Raw genomic sequence first — 25,091 nt, forward strand, 5'->3', positions numbered from 1 at the left:
ATGGGAAGGAAATAGCCACCCAAGGCCAGGAAGCACAGCGAGTCCCATACAGGATAAACCCAAGGAGAAACTCGCCGAGACACATAGTAATCAAATTGGCAAAAATTAAAGACAATGAAAAATTACTGAAAGCAACAAGGGAAAAACGACAAATAACATACAAGGGAACTCCCATATGCTTAACAGCTGATTTCTCAGCAGAAACTCTACACTGCCAGAAGGGATTGGCATGATATACTTAAAGTGATGAAAGGGAAGAATCTATAACCAAGATTACTCTACCCAGCAAGGATCGCATTCAGATTCGATGGAGAAATCAAAAGCTTTACAGACAAGCAAAAGCTAAGAGAATTCAGCACCACCAAACCAGCTGTACAACAAATGCTAAAGGAACTCCTCTAAGTGGGAAACACAAGAGAAGAAAAGGACCTATAAAAACAAACCCAAAACAATTAAGAAAATGGTCATAGGAACATACGTATCAATAATTACCTTAAATGTGAATGGATTAAATGCTCCAACCAAAAGACACAGGCTTGCTGAATGGATACAAAAACAAGACCCATCTATATGCTGTCTACAAGAGACCCACTTCAGACCTAGGGACACATACAGACTGAAAGTGAGGGGATGGAAAAAGATATTCCATGCAAATGGAAATCAAAAGAAAGCTGGAGTAGCAATACTCATATCAGATAAAATAGACTTTAAAATAAAGAATGTTACAAGAGACAAGGAAGAACACTACACAATGATCAGGGGATCAATCTAAGAAGACGATATAACAATTATAAATAAATATACACCCGATCGACAGTAACACAATAACGGTGGGAGACTTTAACACTTCACTTACACCAGTGGACAGATCATCCAAACAGAAAATTAATAAGGAAACACAAGTTTTAAATGACACAACAGACAAGATAGATTTAATTGATATTTGTAGGACATTCCATCCAAAAACAGCAGATTACACTTTCTTCTCAAGTGCGCACAGAACATTCTCCAGGATCGACCACATCTTGGGTCACAAATCAAGCCTCAGTAAATTTAAGAAAATTGAAATCATATCAAGCATCTTTTCTGACCACAACACTATGAGATTAGAAATGAATTACAGGGAAAAAAACGTAAAAAACACAAACACATAGTGGCTAAACAATACATTACTAAATAACCAAGAGATCACTGAAGAAATCAAAGAGGAAATCAAAAAATACCTAGAGACAAATGACAATGAAAACACGACGATCCAAAACCTATGGGATGCAGCAAAAGCAGTTCTAAGAGCGAAGTTTATAGCTATACAAGCCTATCTCAAGAAACAAAAATCTCAAACAATCTAACCTTACACCTAAAGGAACTAGAGAAAGAAGAACAAACAAAACCCAAAGTTAGCAGAAGGAAAGAAATCTTAAAGATCAGAGCAGAAATAAATGAAATTGAAACAAAGAAAACAACAGCAAAGACCAATAAAACTAAAAGCTGGTTCTTGGAGAAGATAAACAAAATTGATAAACCATTAGTCAGACTCATCAAGAAAAAGAGGGAGATGACTCAAATCAATAAAATTAGAAATGAAAAAGGAGAAGTTACAACACACAGCAGAAATACAAAGCATCCTAAGAGATTACTGCAAGCAACTCTATGCCAATAAAATGGACAACCTGGAAGAAATGGACAAATTCTTAGAAAGGTATAACATTCCAAGACTGAACCAGGAAGAAATAGAAAACATGAACAGACCAATCACAAGTAATGAAATTGAAACTGCTTAAATATCTTCCAACAAACAAAAGTCCAGGACCAGATGGCTTCACAGGTGAATTCTATCAAACATTTAGAGAACAGCTAACAGCCATCCTTCTCAAACTCTTCCAAAAAATTGCAGAGGAAGGAACACTCCCAAACTCATTATATGAGGCCACCATCACCCTGATACCGAAACCAGACAATGATACTACAAAACAAGAAAATTACAAACCAATATCACTGATGAATATAGATGCAAAAATCCTCAACAAAATACTAGCAAACAGAATCCAACAACACATTAAAAGGATCATACACCATGATCAAGTGGGATTTATCCCAGGGATGCAAGGATTCTTCAATATACACAGTCAATCAATGTGATACACCATAATAACAAATTGAAGAATATAAACCATATGATCATCTCAATAGATGCAGAAAAAGCTTTTGACAATATTCAACACCCATTTATGATGAAAACTCTCCAGAAAGTGAGCATAGAGGGAACCTACCTCAACATAATAAAGGCCATACACGACAAACCCACAGCAAACATCATTCTCAATGGTGAAAAACTGAAAGCATTTCCTCTAAGATCAGGAACAAGATAAGGATGTCCACTCTCACCACTATTATTCAACCTAGTTTTGGAAGTCCTAGCCATGGCAATCAGAGAAGAAAAAGAAATAAGAGGAATACAAATTGGAAAAGAAGAAGTAAAACTGTCACTGTTTGCAAATCACATGATACTATACATAGAGAATCCAAAAAATGCCACCTGAAAACTACCAGAGCTAATCAATGAATTTGGCAAAGTTGCAGGATACAAAATTAATGCACAGAAATCTCTTGCATTCCTATACACTAATGATGAAAAATCTGAAAGAGAAATTAAGGAAACACTCCCATTTACCACTGCAACAAAAAGAATAAAATACCTAGGAATAAACCTACCTAGGGAGACAAAAGACCTCTATGCAGACAACTATAAGACACTGATGAAAAATTGAAGATGATACCAACAGATGGAGAGATATACCATGTTCTTGGATTGGAAGAATCAATATTATGGAAATGACTATACTACCCAAAGCAATCTACAGATTCAACGTAATCCCTATCAAATTACCAATGGCATTTTTTACGGAACTAGAACAAAAAATCTTAAAATTTGTATGGAGACACAAAAGACCCCGAATAGCCAAAGAAGTCTTGAGGGAAAAAAATGGAGTGGGAGGAATGAGACTCTCTGACTTCAGACTATACTACAAAGCTACAGTGATCAAGACAATATGGTACTGGCACAAAAACAGAAACATAGATCATTGGAACAAGATAGAAAGCCCAGAGATAAACCCACACACCTATGGTCAACTAATCTATGACAAAGGAGAAAAGGATATACAATGGAGAAAAGACAGTCTCTTCAATAAGTGGTGCTGGGAAAACTGGACAGCTACATGTAAAAGAATGAAATTAGAACATGCCCTAACACCATACACAAAAATAAACTCAAAATGGATTAGAGACCTAAATGTAAGACTGGACACTATAAAACTCTTAGAGGAAAACATAGGAAGAACACTCTTTGACATAAATCACAGCAAGATCTTTTTTGATCCACCTCCTAGAGTAATGGAAATAAAAAACAAAAATAAACAAATGGGACCTAATGAAACTTCAAAGCTTTTGCACAGCAAAGGAAACCATAAACAAGATGAAAAGGCAACCCTCGGAATGGGAGAAAATATTTGCAAACAAATCAACAGACAAAGGATTAATCTCCAAAATATATAAACAGCTCATGCAGCTCAATATTAAAAAAACAAACAACCCTATCCAAAAATGGGCAAAAGACCTAAACAGACATTTCTCCAAAGGAGACATACAGATGGCCAAGAAGCACATGAAAAGCTGTTCAACATCACTAATTATTAGAGAAATGCAAATCAAAACTACAATGAGGTATCACTTCACACCAGTTAGAATGGGCATCATCAGAAAATCTACAAACAACAAATGCTGGAGAGGATGTGGAGAAAAGGGAATCCTCTTGCACTGTTGGTGGGAATATAAATTGATACAGCCACTATGGAGAACAGTATGGAGGTTCTTTAAAAATCTAAAAATAGGGCGCTTCCCTGGTGGCGCAGTGGTTGAGAGTCCACCTGCTGGTGCAGGGGACACGGGTTCGTGCCCCGGTCCGGGAAGATCCCACATGCCGCGGAGTGGCTGGGCCCGTGAGCCATGGCCGCTGAGCCTGTGCGTCCGGAGCCTGTGCTCCCCAACGGGAGAGGCCAAAACAGTGGGAGGCCCGCGTACCGCAAAAACAAACAAACAAACAAAAAAAAACAACTAAAAATAGAATTACCATATGATCCAGCAATCCCACTACTGGGCATATACCCAGAGAAAACCATAATTCTAAAAGACACAGGTACCCCAATGTTCATTGCAGCACTATTTACAATAGCCAGGTCATGGAAGCAACCTAAATGCCCATCGACAGACGAATGGATAAAGAAGATGTGGTACATATATACAATGGAATATTACTCAGCCATAAAAGGAATGAAATTGGGTCATTTGTTGAGACGTGGATGGATCTAGAGACTGTCATACAGAGTGAACTAAGTCAAAAAGAGAAAAACAAAGATCGTATATTAACGCATGTAGGTGGAACCTAGAAAAATGGTACAGATGAACCGGTTTGCAGGGCAGAAGTTGAGACACAGATGTAGAGAACAAACGTATGGACACCAAGCGGGGAAAGCTGCAGGTGGGGGTGGGGATGGTCGTGTGATGAATTGGGTGATTGGGATTGACATGTATACACTGATGTGTATAAAATTGATGACTAATAAGAACCTGCTGTATAAAAAAATAAAATTCAAAAATTTTTTAAAGAAGTAAATGGTAAGAATGCATACGTTCTACTGTAGAAAGCAAAATGTATACTGAATGCTGATAATGTGGTACAATGTGTAATGAAATTATAAGTAATTTAGTATATTTCCATGCTAAGCACAAACCCAGATTCCAGAACTCTATTCATTATGTTCACTAATGTAAGAAAGCCAGTTCATGTGCAAAACTAAAGCAACAAGAACAAACAAAGCATCTTTATTTCTTTACCATAAAACTGAGCCTTTTCATATAATACATGAAGAGCACATGAAATATACTGAAGGTTTTAGCAAAAGGTCAAAATAAATAAAATATAGCAATATGTTAGAAAGCAAATAGGAATATAATTATAAGCATTCATTATTAGCTATAACGATTATTATTCATCTCACTTATTTAATGAAAAGGGAAACCATCTTTTGCCACAACTTTGAGGTACTTGATGAGATAGATACCTCTTTTTTTTTCTTTTTTTTTGTGGTACGCGGGCCTCTCACTGTTGTGGCCTCTCCCGCTGTGGAGCACAGGCTCCGGACATGCAGGCTCAGTGGCCATGGCTCACGGGCCCAGCCGCTCCACGGCATGTGGGATCTTCCCGGACCGGGTCACGAACCCGTGTCCCCTGCATCGGCAGGCGGACTCTCAGCCACTGCGCCACCAGCGAAGCCCAGATACATCTTTTTAGTCACCAAAGCAAAGTTTGCAGAGTCCTAGATACAAAGAACAATAAGTTAACAGATAATCTAACAGACTTACCCGTTCTGCAGATGCCTCATCCCCTGGCAGACACGCAGCAGCAGCAGCAGCAGCAGCACAAGCTATTTCCATCACAGTGGAGCTGGTAGGAGCATCAGTAGTGGATGAAGATCTGGGTCGGCCGGACTGCATAACAGTTGCCATCTCCTGGCCAGACTTCCTGTTGATTTGGGGACTTCCCTTTGGGGCCTCTGGCTTGCCCCGCCTACTATGCAAGCTCGTCCCTCTCTTCATCTTGGGTGGCACTCGGATCTGCTGCAGGACACGATTCAGAGCTGTGGGGTGGGTGGGGACACCATCAATCTCAGCACACGCGTTCTGGCTTTCTAGATCCATTTCAGGTTCTGGGTCTGCCTGAATTTGTTGCACATCATGTGGAGACACTGATGACCTCCTGCGCTGGTGCTGGAAGAGATGCTTCAAGCCTTGGCCAATCACATTAATGTTCTCCAAAGCATTGTGGGTCATTTTAGACAACTTTTGTTCTGATTCTGTCTGCTTTCTGGCCTCTGCATCTTGGGATCTGCCTCCAGGATCAGGGTCCTCAAATAACTGTTCACTGCCCGAAGGCTCCATCAGTAGACTTAATACGATTATTTGCAAACTCAAAAATTTTTAAACACACCAAGACTGTCAAATTAGGTAGGCATTGCTTCAACAGTAACTACACATGCAGCTTTGAGGCGAAGGCTTCATGCCTATCTAATGTTAAAAAAGAAAAGAAAGAAAAAAAAAAGAACCTCATATTATAAATCCATGCAGAAACTCCAGGGTTAAAACAAAGAAAAACATGCCACTAGCCAAACAATTAAGCAATCTTTAATCAGAAGATTAAAAGATAGTTTTCCAGATAGTGGGTAATGATTATCTTCTAGAATAGGAGAAAAAGCTCAGAAACAAGTACACAGGAAATGAAAAGAGCAACGTTTTAAAAAATCCCTACAAGTTTCAATATGAAGAAGAACTGAATACTAGAGGAGTCATCTTGGAATGGAAACCATAATATTTAAGAGAACAGCCATTACTTGGGGAATAAGAGAGAACAGAGCACAGAGCATTCAATATATATAGTCTTGCTGAGGCAATTTAAATTATTCCTCTCATTCAAAATCACAATTATCTGTACGCTAAAGCTCAGTAGAGTAAATTCAAAGAATAATAGTGAGAAGTGAATATCCCAACCTAACTATATGTGGATTTTAATGGAAAAGAGGAATTTCTGGTTAACTTTCATACTCATCAAGGTCACTGGCAACTAGAAGTGATAGTTCTGCTCTTTTGAGAAGAAAATGTAAATTAAAATCTTATAAGTTGAATTCTCTGCTGAAGCCCAAATGACCTTTTGGCACCATATGAGTGAATGATCCAGAGAGAATCTGTCTTCAGAGAGACTAAAGCTTTGCTCAGTACCAGCTATCAAGATAAGATACTCAAAGAAATGCCTTTCTTTGAACAGTGTCAACCCGGACAGAGGCTTCCCATACACAGTCAGTCCTCCATATCCACAGGTTCCACATCTGCAGATTTAACCAATTTCAGATGGAAAATATTGGGGGTGGGGGAGTTCCAGAATGTTCCAAAAAGCAGAACCTGAATTTGCCATGTGCCCAGCAACTATTTACATAGCATTTACATTGCATCTATAACTATTTTCATAGCATTTACATAGTATTAGGTATTATAAATACTCTAAAGATGATTTAAAGTATATGGGAGGATGTGCATAGTTATATGCAAATACTATGCCATTTTATATAAAGGACTTGAGCATCTGAGGATCTCTGTATTTGCAGGGGTCCTGGAACCAATCCTCCAAGGATACCAAGGGACAACTGCATTCACAAAAATTCAAAAGCAAAGAAGTGACACAGTAACTGGGTATGACTGAAAGTAGAGAAAAAGAAAGGTCAAATAGCAACCACATACCAATATTAAATGCAGGAAATTAAAAGGAAGTTGAAACTAAGAGATGCAAGGTCAGCACAATTGCCATGGTTACAGGAATCACATGCCAAAAAAAGGGGGGGATGGTAAGGATGAGATTTTTCAAAGCAGAAAGTGTGTTTTTTTTTTAATTGAGTTTCTGCAAATATATAAAACAAAATTGTATTAATGTACAGAACCTGCTAGGGAGGGCAAAATATGGTGTAGGAAGGTCTTTATTTCCATATTTTACCTCAGACTTTCATTCAAACAGCTTTAAAACTCCCCTACACTACACCAAGTACTTTGAACAGTCTAAGTCACTACTAGTGAAGCACCTAAGGCGGTCACGTTCTGGGGATATGCAGACCCCTGGCCACCAAGTAGCAATCTAAAAGGCATAAATTAGCTGGATTTAAGAGTTCACTGTGACCTCTAGGCTACTAGAGGTCAAAGGGACAGGAATGCAAACCCACTAGACCTTTCTTCCTGGTAACTACTCTCAGAAGACCTTCTCATCATGTATATGGACATTGTCACTGTGGCTCTGCTGACCATATTCTTTCATGCCTATTTTCCCATCTGCTAACCTCTTCATGACTCAGGAGAGTAAACTGTGCTGACAGGGTTAAAGACCTTTGTCTCTCACCGGTACCTTCCTACTGTCTAAATACCACAAAATTCTTTGCTCCCAAACTAAGCAAATGAGTAGGAGCCATGAGAATGGGAAATTTCACGGCCTTTCACTCAAATTCTTTGTGGCCACACCGAAATCTTGCCACACCACTGGGGGCCTCCTACCTTTTTCCTGACTGTGTATTGCTTTATATTTCCTTTTCCCTTTTCAAGAGCCAAGAAAGAGGCCCTTAATCCTTACTAGATTAACAACTGTCTTGGTTTGTACTGGAGTTTTCTGTGGCTCCTTGTGGGGAAAAATGTTGACAATAGTGTATGTGTTTAATTATCCTCATCTTCTCTCAAGAGTTTGTAGCACATACTAATAGTTATTGAATTATTTTCACTCTGCAAAGCATTAAGCTTCTCAGAGAAAAAGGGCTATGTAACCAAGATAATCCAGTAACAGTGTATATCAAGTAATCTCTTCTTCCACTGTGAAAGCAGCAGGCTGATAATGAGGAAGTAATTTACTTTTTTTCTTATTTATATTGCATTAGCTAAATAATACAACTGATTTTTTTTTGGTTGATTTTGAAAGTAAATATGTAAAATAAGCTTCTCCCATGAGAATAAAAGATACCATGAAGAGAGGAATGGTGTCAAGGTTAGCTGGAAAACCAAATGACCCACTTGTCTCATATATAAACATATCAGGAATTTATTACTCAGCAAATCAGTTTTATTAGGCAGTATTATAAACTAATCAGGTGGTCACCTGCTTCTTATTTTTTAAAAAATGGAGAATCTGGTACATTTTAAATGTCAGTAACTTCATTTGAGATTTCACTAGCATGTCTACATTATTTATTTTCAAATAATTCAAAATGATCAATTACAAGGAAATTCCAGCATGTCTAGGAAAACCTAGAAATAAAGTGTTAATTTTCAAGCCAAAGCTTGCACAGGATATCGACATAGCTGCAAAGATTACCTAGAAGAAGAGTAATAAATTCTGGGATTTCTAAAGGCAAAACATATATTAATGATACTAACAGAAGCTTACTTAACATGGAACACTAAAGAAACTTAATTGAGCTTTGAACATCAAGTTGTTAGACAAGAATTTTGAAAAACAACCTGTTGCACTGATTATAAAATGTAATCTGGTACTTGTACCTATCATCTGCATTATTGCTGTGATATCAACACAAACAAGAAATATTGCTTGTCCAAAAAAAAAAAAGAAAAAGAAAGAAAGAAGTATTTCTTGTCAAATACTGTGAAACTTGGTAAAACTTTCTGTAGGCCAAGAAAAAATCTTTAAGGCCACCTTTTAATTTGCGACAAATATTAAGGAAGGTCAAATGCTATGCCAAAAATACCAAAGACAGTAATGCTATAATAATTAATTATATAAAACTTGTGACAGTAAGAAAAGCAAGCACTAAAGGAATTCAATAATGTGAAAGTTTTTTAGAACTCCCCTATTTTCTTCTGTAAAACAGTAGTAAAATTCAAATCAATAATAACTGTTGCTCAGTTTATAAAATTTCTCAAATAACCATATTGGGGTCTCTGGTTTAACACAAACAAGTACAACAGTAAAGCTAAGTGTGCTTTCGAAAGAAGGAAATGTTAGCTTCTCTTTTATTCATTCAGCTTCTCTGAAAAGTAAAGTTCTTTTAGTAAACCAGAGGAAATGGGTAAAGAGCAAAGGGAACAAAAGGACATGGGAGAAAGTGGGCAGGGGGAAGGGGTGAAAAGTGGGGAAAAAAGAGGAAGAAAACTGGTAGCCACCAACAAACCAGGTATTTCAGATAACTTTGTTAAATTCTCAGAATTTTTCTACAACAGTTTTGCAAAAAAATTCCAAATTATATATGAATTATCTTTCTTTTTTTCCTTTAAGTTTTTCTTCCCAACTGTTTAGTTTTTGTGATAGATATGGTGACCAAAGCTTTCTGGTTTGGCTATGAACCAAGTTATTTCATTGATGATAAAGAGTTGGATACTTGCCTTTATCACTCTTCCTCAAGCACTTCTAAGGTGTTCTGGAATCGTTTTAGGAAAAGCTGAAAAGCAAACATTAAGAAATACAAAGTGAGAAACTTACAAGATGGAAACATCTATATAAACAAAGAAAAGTAAGTATACACATAACAAAATGTTAACATTTATCTCTCACTGGTGGGAGTAGGGTAATTTTTTCTAGTGTTTTTTAGTATTTTCTAATTTTGCAAAGGTATAATAAAAAACTGTAATCAAGGAAAAATACCTTGGGAAAAAAAGAAACTTGTCAATACTTAAAAAAGAAAGTGGCGTGTTTTATAAATAGCAATGAATATTTTTACACTATGATACTGAATTAGGAATGGTTATTCCATTAATTCTGATCTTAAAGTAACATGAAATGCAAAACAAGTACATACATGAAAAACAGCATAATTTTATAAGCAAATATTTTTCAAGTAGCTTCCAATTGTCTATCTGCATTTTATATTTAAAAGCAACTCTTAAAAACTATATCTACCCTGAACAATTGAGGCTCAAGATGCACCAAAATTGAAAATTTCCTGGAAAACAAGTTTCTGACAGCCATTACCAGAGAAGCAATTTACTTAGGCACATATTTGGGGGGCATCTGCTTTGTGCTCAGCATTATACAGACCAAATAACGTATCCTATCTTACCCTCAAGGAACTCACAATCTAGGATGGAAAGTAAGATTTACATACTTGCAACTTAAGGAAAACAGCACAAAACAACATAATTAAGTGCTAAATTGTGGGAGGAAAACTGTGATTACCATCAGAAGCAGAAGATTAGTTAGATTAGATTTGTTCAGAAAAGCTTCAAGAAGGAGAAAGAAGCTTTAATGAAGGATGAGAAGATGGATGAATAAGCAGGAAAATATAGGCCAAGATTCCCAGCTAGAGAGCAGTAAACACAGCACAGATCAGTAAATACAGTATACGTTTGGGGGCTAGTGAAGAGGCCAGATGCCTGTACTGGTGGATACTCATTTCTGAGTCATCTGGAGAACTAAGTGGCTGGTGGGCAGATGTGAATGGAGGATTTTCCATCTTTAAACTTTTTCTACCTTTTGAATTTTGTACTTTATGACTATTATTATGTTGAGAAAAAATAAACTTACATATTTGAAAAAAAGAAAGTAAATACATGTTTACATGTTTTAATCTCTAGGGTAAACATTTAAAAATAGTAGAAGAGTATATAACTACTAGGCTAATAGAAAGGAAAAGTAGAATTAAAATACCCAAATAAATGCAAAAAGGCGGGAAAGCAAGATCACAGATAAGTAGAACATATAAAAAGCAAAATATAAGATGTCAACTGTAAACCCAAATATTCCAGTAATTACATTAAAAGTAAGTGGACCAAAAGAAAAAAATCATTGTACTAAATAAAAAACAGGGAATTGGTGGTCCAGTGGTTAGGACTCGGTGCTTTCACTGCAGTGGTCCAGGTTCAATCCCTGGTCTAGGAACTAAGATCCCACAAGCTGCGCAGCATGGCCAAAAAAAAAAAATTTCAATCTTATGGTGTCTAAAAGAATCACACCAAAAATATAGAGAACAATTAAAATAAAACGTATGGAAAAGGTCACACAAACATAAACTAAACAAAAGCTGCTCTAGCTTTATTAATAGTACTCAAAGTAGATTATAATGCAAAAAGTGTTAACAGAGGAGTAATTCATAGGATTAAATGTAGAATTCATCAGGAAGACATAATTTTAAATTTGTATGCATGCAATAACATAGCCTCCAAATACATAAAGCACAACTTAGCAGAACTACAAGGAGAAGTGAAATATATCCATAATCATAATGGGGAAATTTTTAACATCTATCTCAGTAATTGATAGAATAAATGACCTAAATAGGAGGAAATAAAGAGATAAATATAGATTTGAATAGCATGGTTAACAAACTGGAACTAAACAGACATTTATGTAACACAGCACCCAGTAACTGCAGAATAAATACTCTATCAAGCACAAAGAGATCACTTACAAAAACTGATCCATATGCTGAGCACTAAGGCAAGTTTCACAAGTTATTCTCTGACCACAATGTGGATTCCTAAGGTTTAGAAAGAGTAGATGAAATCACATTCTCCCCACCACCCACACTGTCTCCTGACCCAACCTGTCGGCAATACAGATGGGATGAAGCAATACAGAGGCTGGACAAGTACCCAAAACCCTAAAAGAGAGAAAGCTTTCTCTCTAACCAAAGGAAATATAGCCCCAAGAGCAGGAAAGAATCCCATTGCGGTCAGGAAGATTAAACCACAAATTATGATAAATTGCTGAAGACTGAATGTGGGCTAGCATGAGAGTGTAAAGTCTCTGGGGGCTGCAATCATAGGAGAGTTTCCAGCCTATTACAGGCTTTTCCTCCAGAAATCCCAAAAGGCTCTCTAATGCGGGGGCGGGGGGGGGGATCTGAGAGAATGCAAAGAAAGTTCCTCATCCCTGCCCCCACCTCTGTGGAGCTTGGCAGCCAATGCCAATCAGCCCAGATCTATTTCCTCTATCTCCCTATGGAATGAAAGACTTAATCTGCAAGAAAAAAAAAAATCACCAAGGCCTGTACCCTGAGAACACTGGCAGAATCTCACTATAGCTGGAAGAAAGAAAAGGAGACTACACCCAATCTTCACTATTTCTCTAAAGTAACAATCTTAATACAGGGGGAAAGGGCTTTAAAAACTTTAACTTAGGGACTTCCCTGGCGGTCCAGTGGTTAAGACTCCACACTTCCATTGCAGGGGGCATGGGATGGATCCCTGGTTGGGGAACTAAGATCCTGTGGTATGGCCAAAAAAATAAAATAAAATAAAATACAGGGGCAGAGAAGGCTGCTTTAAATAGAAAATTCAAATAAAGAATAAACCATTATTGGTTAAAATCTATTTAAAAAAAAAACTTTGCCTTAAAAAAAGGGGGTGGTGGTGTTAGAAAACCTAACCCAGACACAGCAGTTGGGGAAAAACAAGGACGGGGAACAACTCCACTCCTAGAAGTAGAAAGTTTTATGAAGGCCACAGCTCCGAGATCCAGGTTCTAGTGCCTGCCAAAATCTGAGGTTTAACAAACCACCACAGAACTCCCCCCACCCTCCACTACCAGGCTAATAAGCTTTAAGTAAAAATAACAATGGAATATAGCTGCAAAGGACGAACTCACTGTGTGAAACAGCACAAAGGGAAAACCCAAAGCCAAGCAGGGAGATAAGAGACACTAGGGAAATCTGAAGTCTCTGGTTTCCATGGCAACAACAAATGTCAACTCTGGTAACCATAGCAATAATAATGTTTAAACATAGCTCAACCCCTAACAGATTAATTCAAATTCCACCCTAAAGGACTAGCAGAAGGAAACTTTCAGTGTTCTCCAAGCATATCAGATATTTACCTCAGTACTTCCTGTTCTATACAAAATGGTCACGTTTCAACAAGAAATTATGAAGCATGCCAAAGGCAGTAATAAAAACACAGTTTGAGGAAACAAAACAATTATCAGAACTAGATTCAGACATGATATAGATTTTAGAGTTATCAGGGAATTTAAAACATGATTAATATGGTGAAGACTCTAATGGAAAAGGTAGACAACATGCAAGATCAGATAGGTAATTTCAGAGAGACATGGAAATCATAAGAAAAAATCAAGTGGAAAAAACATGGTAATAAATAACAAATGCTTCTGACAAGCTTATTAGTAGATTTGAAACAGCTAAAAAAAGAATCAGTGAACTTGAAGACTGGCTAATAGAAATTGCTCAAACTGAAATGTAAGGAAGAAAAAGAATAGGAAAATAAAACAGAAAAAAAACATCCAAGAACTGTGGGAAAATATCAAACTGTGTAACACTCAGAGTGCCTGGAGAAGAAAGAACAGAGCAGAAGAAATATTTGAATGGCCAAGAACTTACCAAAATTAGTAACAACACACCAAACTACAGACTTAAAAAGGTCCAAAAACATCAAACAGGATAAATAACAAAAAAACAAAAACAAAAAAACTAAGCATATCATATTCAAATCGCTGAAAGGCAAAGAGAAAATCTTGAAGGCAGTCAGAGAGGGGAAAAAACATATTATATACAGAGGAACAGGATAAGGATTATAATAAGCTTCTTGTCAGCAACTGTCCAAGCAAGATGATACTGGAGTAGCAACTTTAAAATGTAAGAAAAAACTGCTGAACCAGTATTCTATATCCAGTGAAAATATCCTTCATAAATGAAGAGGAAATAAGGACTTTCCCAATGTAAGCTGGTGCAGCCACTATGGAAAACAGTATGGAGGTTCCCTAAAAAACTAAAAATAGAGTTGCCATACGATCCAGCAATCCCACTCTTGGGCATATGTCCGGAGAAAACTCTAATTAAAAAAGATACATGCACCCCAATATTCATAGCAGCACTAGTTACAATAGCCAAGACATGGAAGCAACCTAAATGTCCATCAACAGATGAATGGTTGAAGAAGATGTGGTATTATGTATACAATGGACTACTACTCAGCCATAAAAAAGAATGAAATAAACTTATTTACAAGACAGAAACAGACTCACAGACAGAGAAAACAAACTTACGCTTGCCAAAGCGGAAAGGGGGTAGGGATAAACTGGGACTTCGTGCTTAACAGATACATACTACTATATATAAAACAGATAAACAAGGCCTACTGTATAGCACAGGGAGCTATGTTCAATATCTTGTAATAACCTAAAATGTAAAAGAATCTGAAAAATAATAGATATATGTGTGTGTGTGTTTGTGTGTGTGTGTATAACTGAATCACTTTGCTGTACACCTGAAACTAACACAACGCTGTAAATCAACTATACTTCAATTTTTAAAAAATCCTGATTTCAAATTTCTTACATCATCAAGCAGTCACAATATGTCATTCAAAAGAAAAAGGAAAAAACACTCATAATAAACATATAACATATGTTACATTTCAATACGCCTTCAGAATGTCAAATTTTGCTCAACTGCCACAGAGCCAGTCGTAAATCTCTCTAGAGTAAATGGATGAACACAAAGTTTAGAAATGAAACTTCGTCATGTTTTTCAGATTTTAAAAAAGTCTCTAACTTATGCTCTTTCTCCTTCACTGTAGGTCATTTGAGATGGTTTCAATGGTAACACATACTTTATGCTTTGCTACACTGCAAATTTATTCAACAGTTCTATTCTTGAAGTCATTATTTCTTCTCATGCTTCTATTTTATAAGGGACAACATTTTTCCAGCTACCTCCTAAGGGGATTTGTGATTTAGCAACATCTTTTCCCAGCCCAGTCATTCACACTCAAAACAAATCTTTCTCTTGAGACAGAAATGAGAAAGATATAATCAAGGAAATTCAATAGACATTTACTACTTTGAAAAATGTAATCTCTTCAGTCACAAATATAGTTTTATCACACTTCCTTGAGTTTATTCAATAAATATGGCCAAAGCAACAGGACCTTACAGTGACTACAAAGAACAAGTAGTTATAGGGCCTTAGCTTAAACTGTTCTGTGAATGAATGAACACGCAAACATGAGAATACAAAATACTAAGATACAGTGTTTCATTAAAGTGAGAAATATGGTCAAAGTGAGACTGCCCAGTGAGTAGTTGATAACTGCTAGACAGCAAATGCACTGGCAGACTCTATCTGATGTATTTTGGAACTACGGAGTCTATTTAAGGCTTGGATCTTCCAAGGGGGAAGGCTTGGACAATAAGTTGCATTTAATTTCAATTTCAACTCTTAGCACTGTAGCAGCTACACAGCTTCCTCCAGCAACATGGACGTGAGCTGAGCAAGGTTCCTACAACAGCTTGGACACAGCTTGTGGGACCTAGGGTGGGCAAAAAAAAGACCCTGTCTTCCAAATATCACAGATCTATGCCCTGATCACTGATTATTGCTTCTGATCACAAAGCTGCAAAGAGACAGGTGCCCATTTTTGTTGCACCTTACCTCCCCACCACCCCGCACCACCCTGTAGTTGCAAGGCCCTCCCTCTCCAGCTAAGTGACTTCCAAGGGATTTATTTAAAGGACTGGTTTCCTGTTCTCCCAATCCTTCTCCCCGCCTCCTTTCCCCCCTATCGGGAGCAAGAGCCTAAAGACTAGGATGTTGGAAAGCAACTGCATACACATTCTTCTCAAGTTCACATGGGACACCTTCCAGGACAGACCATATATTAGCTAACAAATTCCTAGAAACACAAAATCTACCAAGACTAAATCAAGAAGAAATAGAAAGGGACTTCCCTAGTGGCGCAGTGGCTAAGAATCCGCCTGCCAATGCAGGCGACACCGGTTCGAGCCCTGGTCCGGGAAGATCCCACATGCCGCAAAGCAACTAAGCCCGTGTGCCCCAACTACTGAGCCTGCACTCTAGAGCCCACGAGCCACAACCACTGAAGCCCGCGTGCCTAGAGCCCGTGCTCCACAACAAGAGAATCCACCGCAATGAGAAGCCCACGCACCACAACGAAGAGTAGCTCCCGCTCGCCACAACTACAGAAAGCCTGCGCACGTGCAGCAACAAAGACCCAACACAGCCATAAATAAATAAATAAATAAATTTTTTTTTAAAAAAAAAAAAGAGGAAATAGGAAAATAGACCTATAAAGAGTAAGGAGATTGAATCAGTAATCAAAAATCTCCTGACAAATAAAAGCCCTGACTTGATTTGTTTCACTGGTCAATTCTACCAAGCATTTAAAGAAGAACTAATACCAATCTTTCTTAAACTTTTCCAAAAAATTGAAGAGGAGGGAATACTTCCTAATCATCCTATGAAGCCAGCATTACTGATACCAAAACCAGACAAAACCACCTCAAGAAGAGAAAACAACAGGGTTATTATCATAACCCTTATTATAATATTGAGACATTTTTTGCCTTTTTCACTTTCACCCTCTCATGAGGATAACGTGACGTTCTCATGGCTCTTAGGCCTAATGGGATATAAGAATCTAGCTGTCTTGTATGAAGTCAAACATTAAAGAGATTGGCACAAATGTAAAATAATCCTACTCTTATTAAATATTATTTTAGAAAATGACGTGTTATTCATATTAACATGTAATGGGTTTATTACTTTTTAAATTAATTAAATATTCTTTAAAATCTGTTTTGATTGCTAATACAGTAAATATCAATAAACATAACCCAAATAAACAAAAGCTTTTTGGGGTCCTCAATAATCTAAGTATAAAGGAGGCCTAATACCAGTTTAATACTGGTCTAACTCACGAAAGTTAAAGAAAGACTGAGGAATCGTCCCAAATTAAAGGAGACTATACCGACTCTGCCCTAGATCTTGGACCGGGAAACAAAAGAAAAGATAATTGGCAAAATTTGAACAGGATTTATAGGTTAGATAACAGTATTGTATTGATGTTCACTTCCTGATTTTGGTAATTGTACTGTGATCAATAAAATGTGAACTTTGGGGACTCTGGGTGAAGAATTCGGGGGATTCTTTGGCTAGTTTTGCAACTCTTTATAGATTTGAAATTATTTCAAAATGAAAATTAAAATTCTTTTAATTAAATTGATTTAAAAGATCACTCAAACTAAGTATCAGAGAGGATGTGGAGCAACTGCAGCTAGTGCTAATACTAAATGGTATAACCTCTTTGGAAAACGTGTGGCAGTATGGTAGGCAGAACGGCCCCCCAAAGATGTTTCTATCCTGTGAATATGTTACCTTACCTGACAAGAGAGACTGTGCAGACGTGATGGAATCAAAGATTTTGACACTGGGAGGTTATCCTGCATTATCCAGGAGGGCTCAATGTAATCACATAGGTCCTTATAAGTGAAAGAGGGAGGCAAGAGTGTCAGAGTCAGAGGCGATGGGACACAGAAAGAGAGGTCGGTATGATTATATTTTGAAGATGAAAGGGGGTCATGAACCAAGGAGTATAAACAGCCTCTAGAAGCAAGAGGCAAGAAAATAGGATTCTCCCCTAGAATCTCCAGAAAAAATACAGCCTTGCCAACATCTTGATTTTAGCCTAGTGAGATCCATTTCAGACTTCTGGCCCCCGGAAATGTAAGACAATAAACATGTGTTGTTTTAAGCCATTAAGTTTGTGGTCATTTGTTACAGCAATAGGAAGCTAATAGCACTTTCTTAAAAAATTTAACAAACACCCTCCATATGACCTATCCATTCCATTCCAGATTTTTACCCAAGAGAAATGAAAACATACATCCAAAGACTTGTACATAGATGTTTACAGCAGCTTTATTTATAATAGCCCCCAAACTAGATGGATAACAATCCATATGATAGAACACTGCTCAGCAATAAAAACTAAAAAAAAAAAAGATCAATACATGCAATAACATCAATGAACTTCAAAAGCATTATGCTGAGTAAAAGAAGCCAAGCAAAAATACAAGCTTTATGATTCCATTTATATAAAAAATTATATATAATATACATATATATGTATGCATATAAAATTAACCTACAGTGATTGCCTGTGCATGGAATTGGAGGGAAAGATGGATTACAAGGGACAAGGGGAAACTTTGGGGGGTGATGAAAATATTTATCTTGATTATGGTGATGGTTTCAAAAGTGTATACTTATGTCAAAACTCACTAAATTAAAAACTTTATGTGCAACTTATTGCATGTTAATTATACTTCATTAAAATTTAAAAAAATTTAATAAAGTGATAAAGAAACAAACATTAGTTTTGAACACCTACATACTCAACACTGAGCCAAGAACTGTGAAACAATCAGGAAACAAATGCAAGGAGTATGAAATAGTAGATAAGAATCTAGACCTTAGAACCAATCAGTCCTATATTTGATTGTCAGTTTCAATAATTGGTAGCAAAGGGAGTCTTGGCTTTCTAAGCCTCAGTCTCATTTTCTATAATAATATCTAACTCATATGGTTGTTGTAAGAATTAAAAGAAATAATATATGAAAATCACCTCTGCCAAATTTGGAAGTACCCAATTAATGGTAGCTATAAGAATACTATCTTTTTTTCCCCCCAGAATCTGGTGAGCTGCATGCTTCTTTACAGGTGAGGCCAATCTAATTCTTGACTTACATATTAATTCTTACGTTTATTTAAATAAAAGAATTATAAGAAGCAGTGTGCACAAACAATAAGAGAACTTAGAGCAAGGGAAAAGAAAAAAAGTAGTGCATTACAGTGAAATAAATTAACTGATGGTCCTAACAAAAGCCCTGAGTTATCAAGAACAGATTCATTAGGGACTTCCCTGGCAGTCCAGTGGTTAAGATTCTGCGCCACCAATGCAGGGGGCCCAGGTTCGATCCCTGGTTGGGGAACTAAGATCCCACATGCCATGGAGTGCAGTCAAAAAATTAAAAATAAATAAATAAATAAAGAACAGATTCATCATACACAGAAAACTGTCTTTAACAGGGTGAAAATTTTTTTCTTACAAGGCCAAAAAGGAACACACATTTCAGAAAAATTACTATTCTAAAATGGTTAATTTCTTTGAAAGCTACATTTCTTCAACAGAGGTAAACTTTACCAATCTGGAAACATTTATAACTCTTTATCCCCTTTCAATATTAAACAAATGAAATATTACCATATATGACAAAACATTTTCTGTAGCTCTAAATAATTTACTTTGTATGATTCTCAACAATCCTAAAGATATAAATTCCTCAAAGCTGAAACAAAATGGTCTACTGAAATCAGACTTTCATACAAAACCTTTCAGTATTTCTTAAATGAAGTAAAATTTTAAAACATGCAGTACATGCTATTATGGCTCACTTGCCTACTAACTGTGGGTCCTTGAGCAAATTACTGAATTTGATCTCTAAAGTATGGATTAAAATATTTCCCATCTCATGGGGTTACTGTAAAGAATAAATGAGAAATGCATGCATGGAAAGTACTTTATATAGTGCCTGGCAAGAAGTAAGCAAATACTCAGTAAGTGTTAGCTGCTATTTTTTTTTTTAAACTACTATTAAACACATACCTCTAACCTAGCCTTACACCTAAAGCAACTAGAGAAAGAAGAACAAACAAAACCCAAAGTTAAAGTTCTCAGAGCTCCTGGTACGAGCCTCTTTCCTTGGGTGGATTCTTGGCTTTTCTCCCAGCATGGCCCCCAAACACCAGTTTTCACTTCCACCCCAAGCAAAGAAACCGAAGAAACCGAGACTGACTCCTGCCTCCAGGCCAGAGGAAATATCTGCTTCTCCGAACTTGCCGAAGGAAGAAAAAGAATAGCAAGAAGCAATTGAACATACTGATGAAGTACAAAATGAAAACGGACAGACTTGACGAACAAGCCAGTGAGGAGATTTTGAAAGTACAACAGAAATATAACAAACTCCGCCAACCATTTCTTCAGAAGACGTCAGAATTGATCGCCAAAACCCCACATTTTTGGGTAATATCATTTGTTAACCATCCGCAAGTGTCTGCACTGCTTGGGGAGGAGGATGAAGAGGCGCTGCATTATTTGACAAGAGTTGAAGTGACAGAATTTGGAGATATTAAATCAGGTTACAGAATAGATTCTTATTTTCATGAAAACCCTTACTTCGAAAATAAAGATCTCTCCAAAGAATTTTATCGGAATGAGAGTGATGATCCGTCTTCAAAGTCCACTGAAATCAAATGGAAATCCAGAAAGGATGTGACAAAACGTTCAAGTCAAACGCAGAATAAAGCCAGCAGGATGAGACAGCATAAGGAACCAGAAAGCTTCTTCACCTGGTTTACTGATCATTCTGATGCAGGTGCAGATGAGTTAGGAGAGGTCATCAAAGATGATATTTGGCCAAATCCATTACAGTACTACTTGGTTCCAGACATGGATGATGAGGAAAGGGAAGGAGAAGAAGGTGACGATGATGATGAAGAGGAAGAAGGATTGGAAGATATTGATGAAGAAGGGGATAAGGATGAAGGAAGATGAAGGAGAAGATGACTAATGGAACACTGATGGATTCCAACCTTCCTTTTTTAATTTTCTCCAGTCCCTGGGAGCAAGTTGCAGTCTTTTTTTTTCTCCTCCTCCTCTTGTGCTCAGTCGCCCTGTTTTTGAGGTCTCTTTTCTCCTTTATACCATGGCTCACAACTTATTTTGGGGGAAAATACCTTGAGCAGAATTCAGTGAGAAAAGAATCTCTACCCCTTTCTGTTTCAAATTCATTTTTATCCCTTCTTGTCTCAACAAAAACTTTATGGAATGAACACCACCATGCTCTGTGGGAAAAAAGAAAAACCTTCTGCTCCCTTAGCTCTGCTGGAAGCTGGAGGGTGCTAGGCCCCTGTGCAGTAGTGCATAGAATTCTAGCTTTTTTCCTCCTTTCTCTGTATACTGGACTCAGAGATTGCACTGTGTCTCTATGTGAATATGGACAGTTAGCATTTACCAACATGTATCTGTCTACTTTCTCTTGTTTAAAAAAAGAAAAAAAACTTTAAAAAATGGGGTTATAGAAGGTCAGCAAAGAATGGGTTTGAGATGTTTGGGTGGGTTAAGTGGGCATTTTGACAACATGGCTTCTCCTCTGGCATGTTTAATTGTGATGTTTAATGGACATCTCTGCAGTTTAAGATGACACTTTTAAAATAAAATTCTCTCCTAATGATGACTTGAGCCCTGCCACTCAATGGGAGAATCAGCAGAACCTGTAGGATCTTATATGCAATTGACATTCTCTATTGTAATTTTGTTCCTGTTTATTTTAAAAGTTTTCTTTTTGTTTCTCTGGAAAGGAAAGATGATGCTCAGTGTTAAACGTTAAAAGTGTACAAGTTGCTTTGTTACAATAAAACTAAATGTGTATACACACACACAAAAAAACCCTAAGTTAGCAGAAGGAAAGAAATCATGAAGATCAGAGCAGAAATAAATGAAATAGAGACGAAGAAAACAATAGCAAAGATCAGTGAAACTAAAAGCTGGTTCTTTGAGAAGATAAACAACATTGATAAACCTTTAGCCAGACTCATCCAGAAAAAAAGGGAGAGGACTCAAATCAATAAAATTAGAAATGAAAAAGGAGAAGTTACAATGGACACCACAGAAATACAAAGGATCATAAGAGACTACTACAAGCAACTATACACCAATAAAATGGACAACTGAGCAGAAATGGACAAATTCTTAGAAAGGCACAACCTTCCAAGACTGAACCAGGAATAAGTAGAAAATATGAACAGACCAATTACAAGTACTGAAATTGAAACTGTGATTAAACTCTTCCAACAAACAAAAGTCCGGGACCAGATGGCTTCACAGGCATATGCTATCAAACATTTAGAGAAGAGTTAACACCTACCCTTCTGAAACTCTTACAAAAAATCGCAGAGGAAGGAACACTCCCAAGCTCATTCTATGAGGCCACCATCACCCTGATACCAAAACCAGACAAAGATATCACAAAAAAAGGAAATTGCAGGCCAATATCAATGATGAACATAGACACAAAAATCCTCAACAGAATACTAGCAAATCGAATCCAACAACACATTAAAAGGATCATACACCATGATCAAGTGGGATTTATCCCAGGGATGCAAGGATTTTTCAATATCTGCAAATCAATCAGTGTGATACACCACTTCAACAAATTGAAGAATAAAAACCACATGACCATCTCAATAGATGCAGAAAAAGCTTTTGACAAAATCAACACCCATTTATGATAAAAATCTCCAGAAAGTGGGCACAGAGGGAACCTACCTCAACATAATAAAGGCCATATATGACAAACCCACAGCAAATGTCTTTCTCAACAGTGAAAAACTGAAAGCATTTCCTCTAAGATCAGGAACAAGACAAAGATGTCCACTCTCGCCACTTTTACTCAACATAGTTTTGGAAGTCCTAACCACAGTAATCAGAGAAGAAAAAAATAATAATAAAAAGAATCCAAATTGGAAAAGAAGTAAAACTGTCACTATTTGCAGATGACATGATACTGTACATAGAAAATTCTATAGATGCTACGAGAAAACTACTAGAGCGCAACAATAAATTTGGTAAAGCTGCAGGATACAAAATTAATACACAGCAATCTCTTGCATTCCTATACACTAACAACGAAAGATCAGAAAGAGAAATCAAGGAAACAATCCCATTTACCACAGCATCAAAAAGAATAAAATACCCAGGAATAAACCTACCAAAGGAGACAAAAGACCTGTACACAGAAAACTATAAGACACTGATGAAAGACATCAAAGATGACACAAAGAGATGGAGAGATATACCATGTTCTTAGATTGGAATAATCAATAATGTCAAAGTGACTAAACTACCCAAAGCAATCTACAGATTCAATGCAATACCTATTAAATTACCACTAGCATTTTTCACAGAATTAGAACAAAAAATTTTACAATTTGTATGGAAACACAAAAGACCACAAATAGCCAAAGCAATCCTTTTTTTAAATTTTAACATCTTTATTGGAGTATAATTGCTTTACACTGTTGTGTTAGTTTCTGCTGTATAACAAAGTGAACCAGCGATATGTATACATATATCTCCATATCCCCTCCCTCTTACATCTCCCTCCCACCCTCCCTATCCCACCCCTCTAGGTGGTCACAAAGCACCAAGCTGATCTCCCTGTGCTATGTGGCTGCTTCCCACTAGCTATTTTACATTTGGTAGTGTATATATGTCAATGTCACTCTCTCACTTCGTCCCAGCTTACCCTTCCTCCTCTCTGTGTCCTCAAGTCCATTCTCTATGTCTGTGTCCCCAAGCAATCTTGAGAAAGAAAAATGAAGCTAGAGGAATCAGGCTCCCCGACTTCAGACTATACCACAAAGCTACTGAGATCAAAACAGTGTGGTACTGGCACAAAAACAGAAATACAGATCAATGAAACATGATAGAAAGTCCAGAGATAAACCCATGCACCTATGGTCACCTAATCTATGACAAAGGAGGCAAAAATATACAATGGAGAAAAGACAGTCTCTTCAATAAGTGGTGCTGGGAAAACTGGACAGCTACATGTAAACAAATAAAATTAGAACACTCCCTAACACCATAAACAAAAATAAACTCAAAATGAATTAAAGACCTAAATGTAAGACTGGATACTATAAAACTCTTAGAGGAAAACACTCTTTGACATAAATCACAGCAATATCTTTTTGGATCCACCTCCTACAGTAATGAAAATAAAAACAAAAGTAAACAAATGGAACCTGATTAAACTTAAAAGTTTTTGCACAGCAAAGGAAATGATAAACAAAACGAAAAGACAACCCACAGAATGGGAGAAAATATTTGCAAATGAAGCGATCAACAAGGGATCAATCTCCATAATATACAAACAGCTCATGCAGCTCAATATCAACAACAAAAAAACCCAATCAAAAAATGGGCAAAAGATCTAAATAAATATTTCTCCAGGGCTTCCCTGGTGGCGTAGTGGTCAAGAATCCACCTGCCAATGCAGGGGACATGGGTTTGAGCCCTGGTCTGGGAAGATCCCACATGCCGTGGAGCAGCTAATCCCGTGCGCCACAACTACTGAACCTGCGCTCTAGAGCCCACGAGCCACAACGACTGAAGCCCGTGTGCCTAGAGCCCGTGCTCCGCAACAAGACACCTCAGTGAGAAGCCCGCGCACCACAACGAGTAGCCCCCGCCCGCCACAAATAGAGGAAGCCGACGCGCAGCAACAAAGACCCAACGCAGCCAAAAATAAACAAATAAATTAAAAAACAAAAAATTTCTCCAAAGAAGACATTCAGATGGCTAAAAAGCACATGAAAAGATGTTCAACATCAGTAATTATTAGGGAAACACAAATCAAAACTACAATGAGGTATCACCTCACACTGGTCAGAATGGCCATCATCAAAAAATCTACAAACAGTAAATGCTGGAGAGGGTGTGGAGAAAAGGGAACCCTCCTACACTGCTGTGGGAATGTAAACTGGTACAGCCACCATGGAGAACAGTATGGAGGTTCCTTAAAAAACTAAAAATAGAGCTACCATATGATCCAGCAATCCCACTCCTGGGCATATATCCGGAGGAAACCATAATTCGAAAAGATACATGCACCCCAATGT

General features: G+C 37.2%; 1 protein-coding gene, 1 long non-coding RNA gene and 1 pseudogene across 10 annotated transcripts in view; 1 reads left to right on the top strand and 2 right to left on the bottom strand.

Moving 5' to 3' along the window:
- LOC137232790 (uncharacterized) overlaps positions 1-5,410 on the bottom strand; it is a 34,669-nt gene extending 29,259 nt beyond the window's left edge. The window contains exon 1 of the long non-coding RNA XR_010947183.1: positions 5,121-5,410. This is a non-coding gene — a long non-coding RNA (uncharacterized lncRNA). The remainder of the gene's footprint in view (positions 1-5,120) is intronic.
- The window catches only part of TMCC1 (transmembrane and coiled-coil domain family 1), a 219,858-nt gene that overhangs the window by 153,922 nt on the left and 40,845 nt on the right, over positions 1-25,091 (bottom strand). For 5 of the 9 annotated variants that reach the window (XR_010947179.1, XR_010947180.1, XM_067755570.1 and 2 more), the window contains exons 2-3: positions 9,979-10,034; positions 5,422-6,123 (exon numbers count right to left, since the gene is read on the bottom strand). Coding sequence is in view for 7 of the 9 variants with exons in the window: in XM_067755570.1 (XP_067611671.1) it covers positions 5,422-5,997 (576 nt within the window). In the remaining 2 variants the exon portion in view is untranslated. Of the gene's footprint in view, positions 1-5,421; positions 6,124-9,974; positions 10,035-17,725; positions 17,825-25,091 lie in introns of all 9 variants that reach the window. The other 4 variants (XM_067755568.1, XM_067755574.1, XM_067755573.1 and 1 more) reach the window with 4 other exon arrangements.
- Positions 20,083-21,828, top strand: LOC137232785 (protein SET-like; annotated as a pseudogene).

This window comes from Pseudorca crassidens, chromosome 10 (genome assembly GCF_039906515.1).
Source record: "Pseudorca crassidens isolate mPseCra1 chromosome 10, mPseCra1.hap1, whole genome shotgun sequence".
Classification (NCBI taxonomy): domain Eukaryota; kingdom Metazoa; phylum Chordata; class Mammalia; order Artiodactyla; family Delphinidae; genus Pseudorca; species Pseudorca crassidens.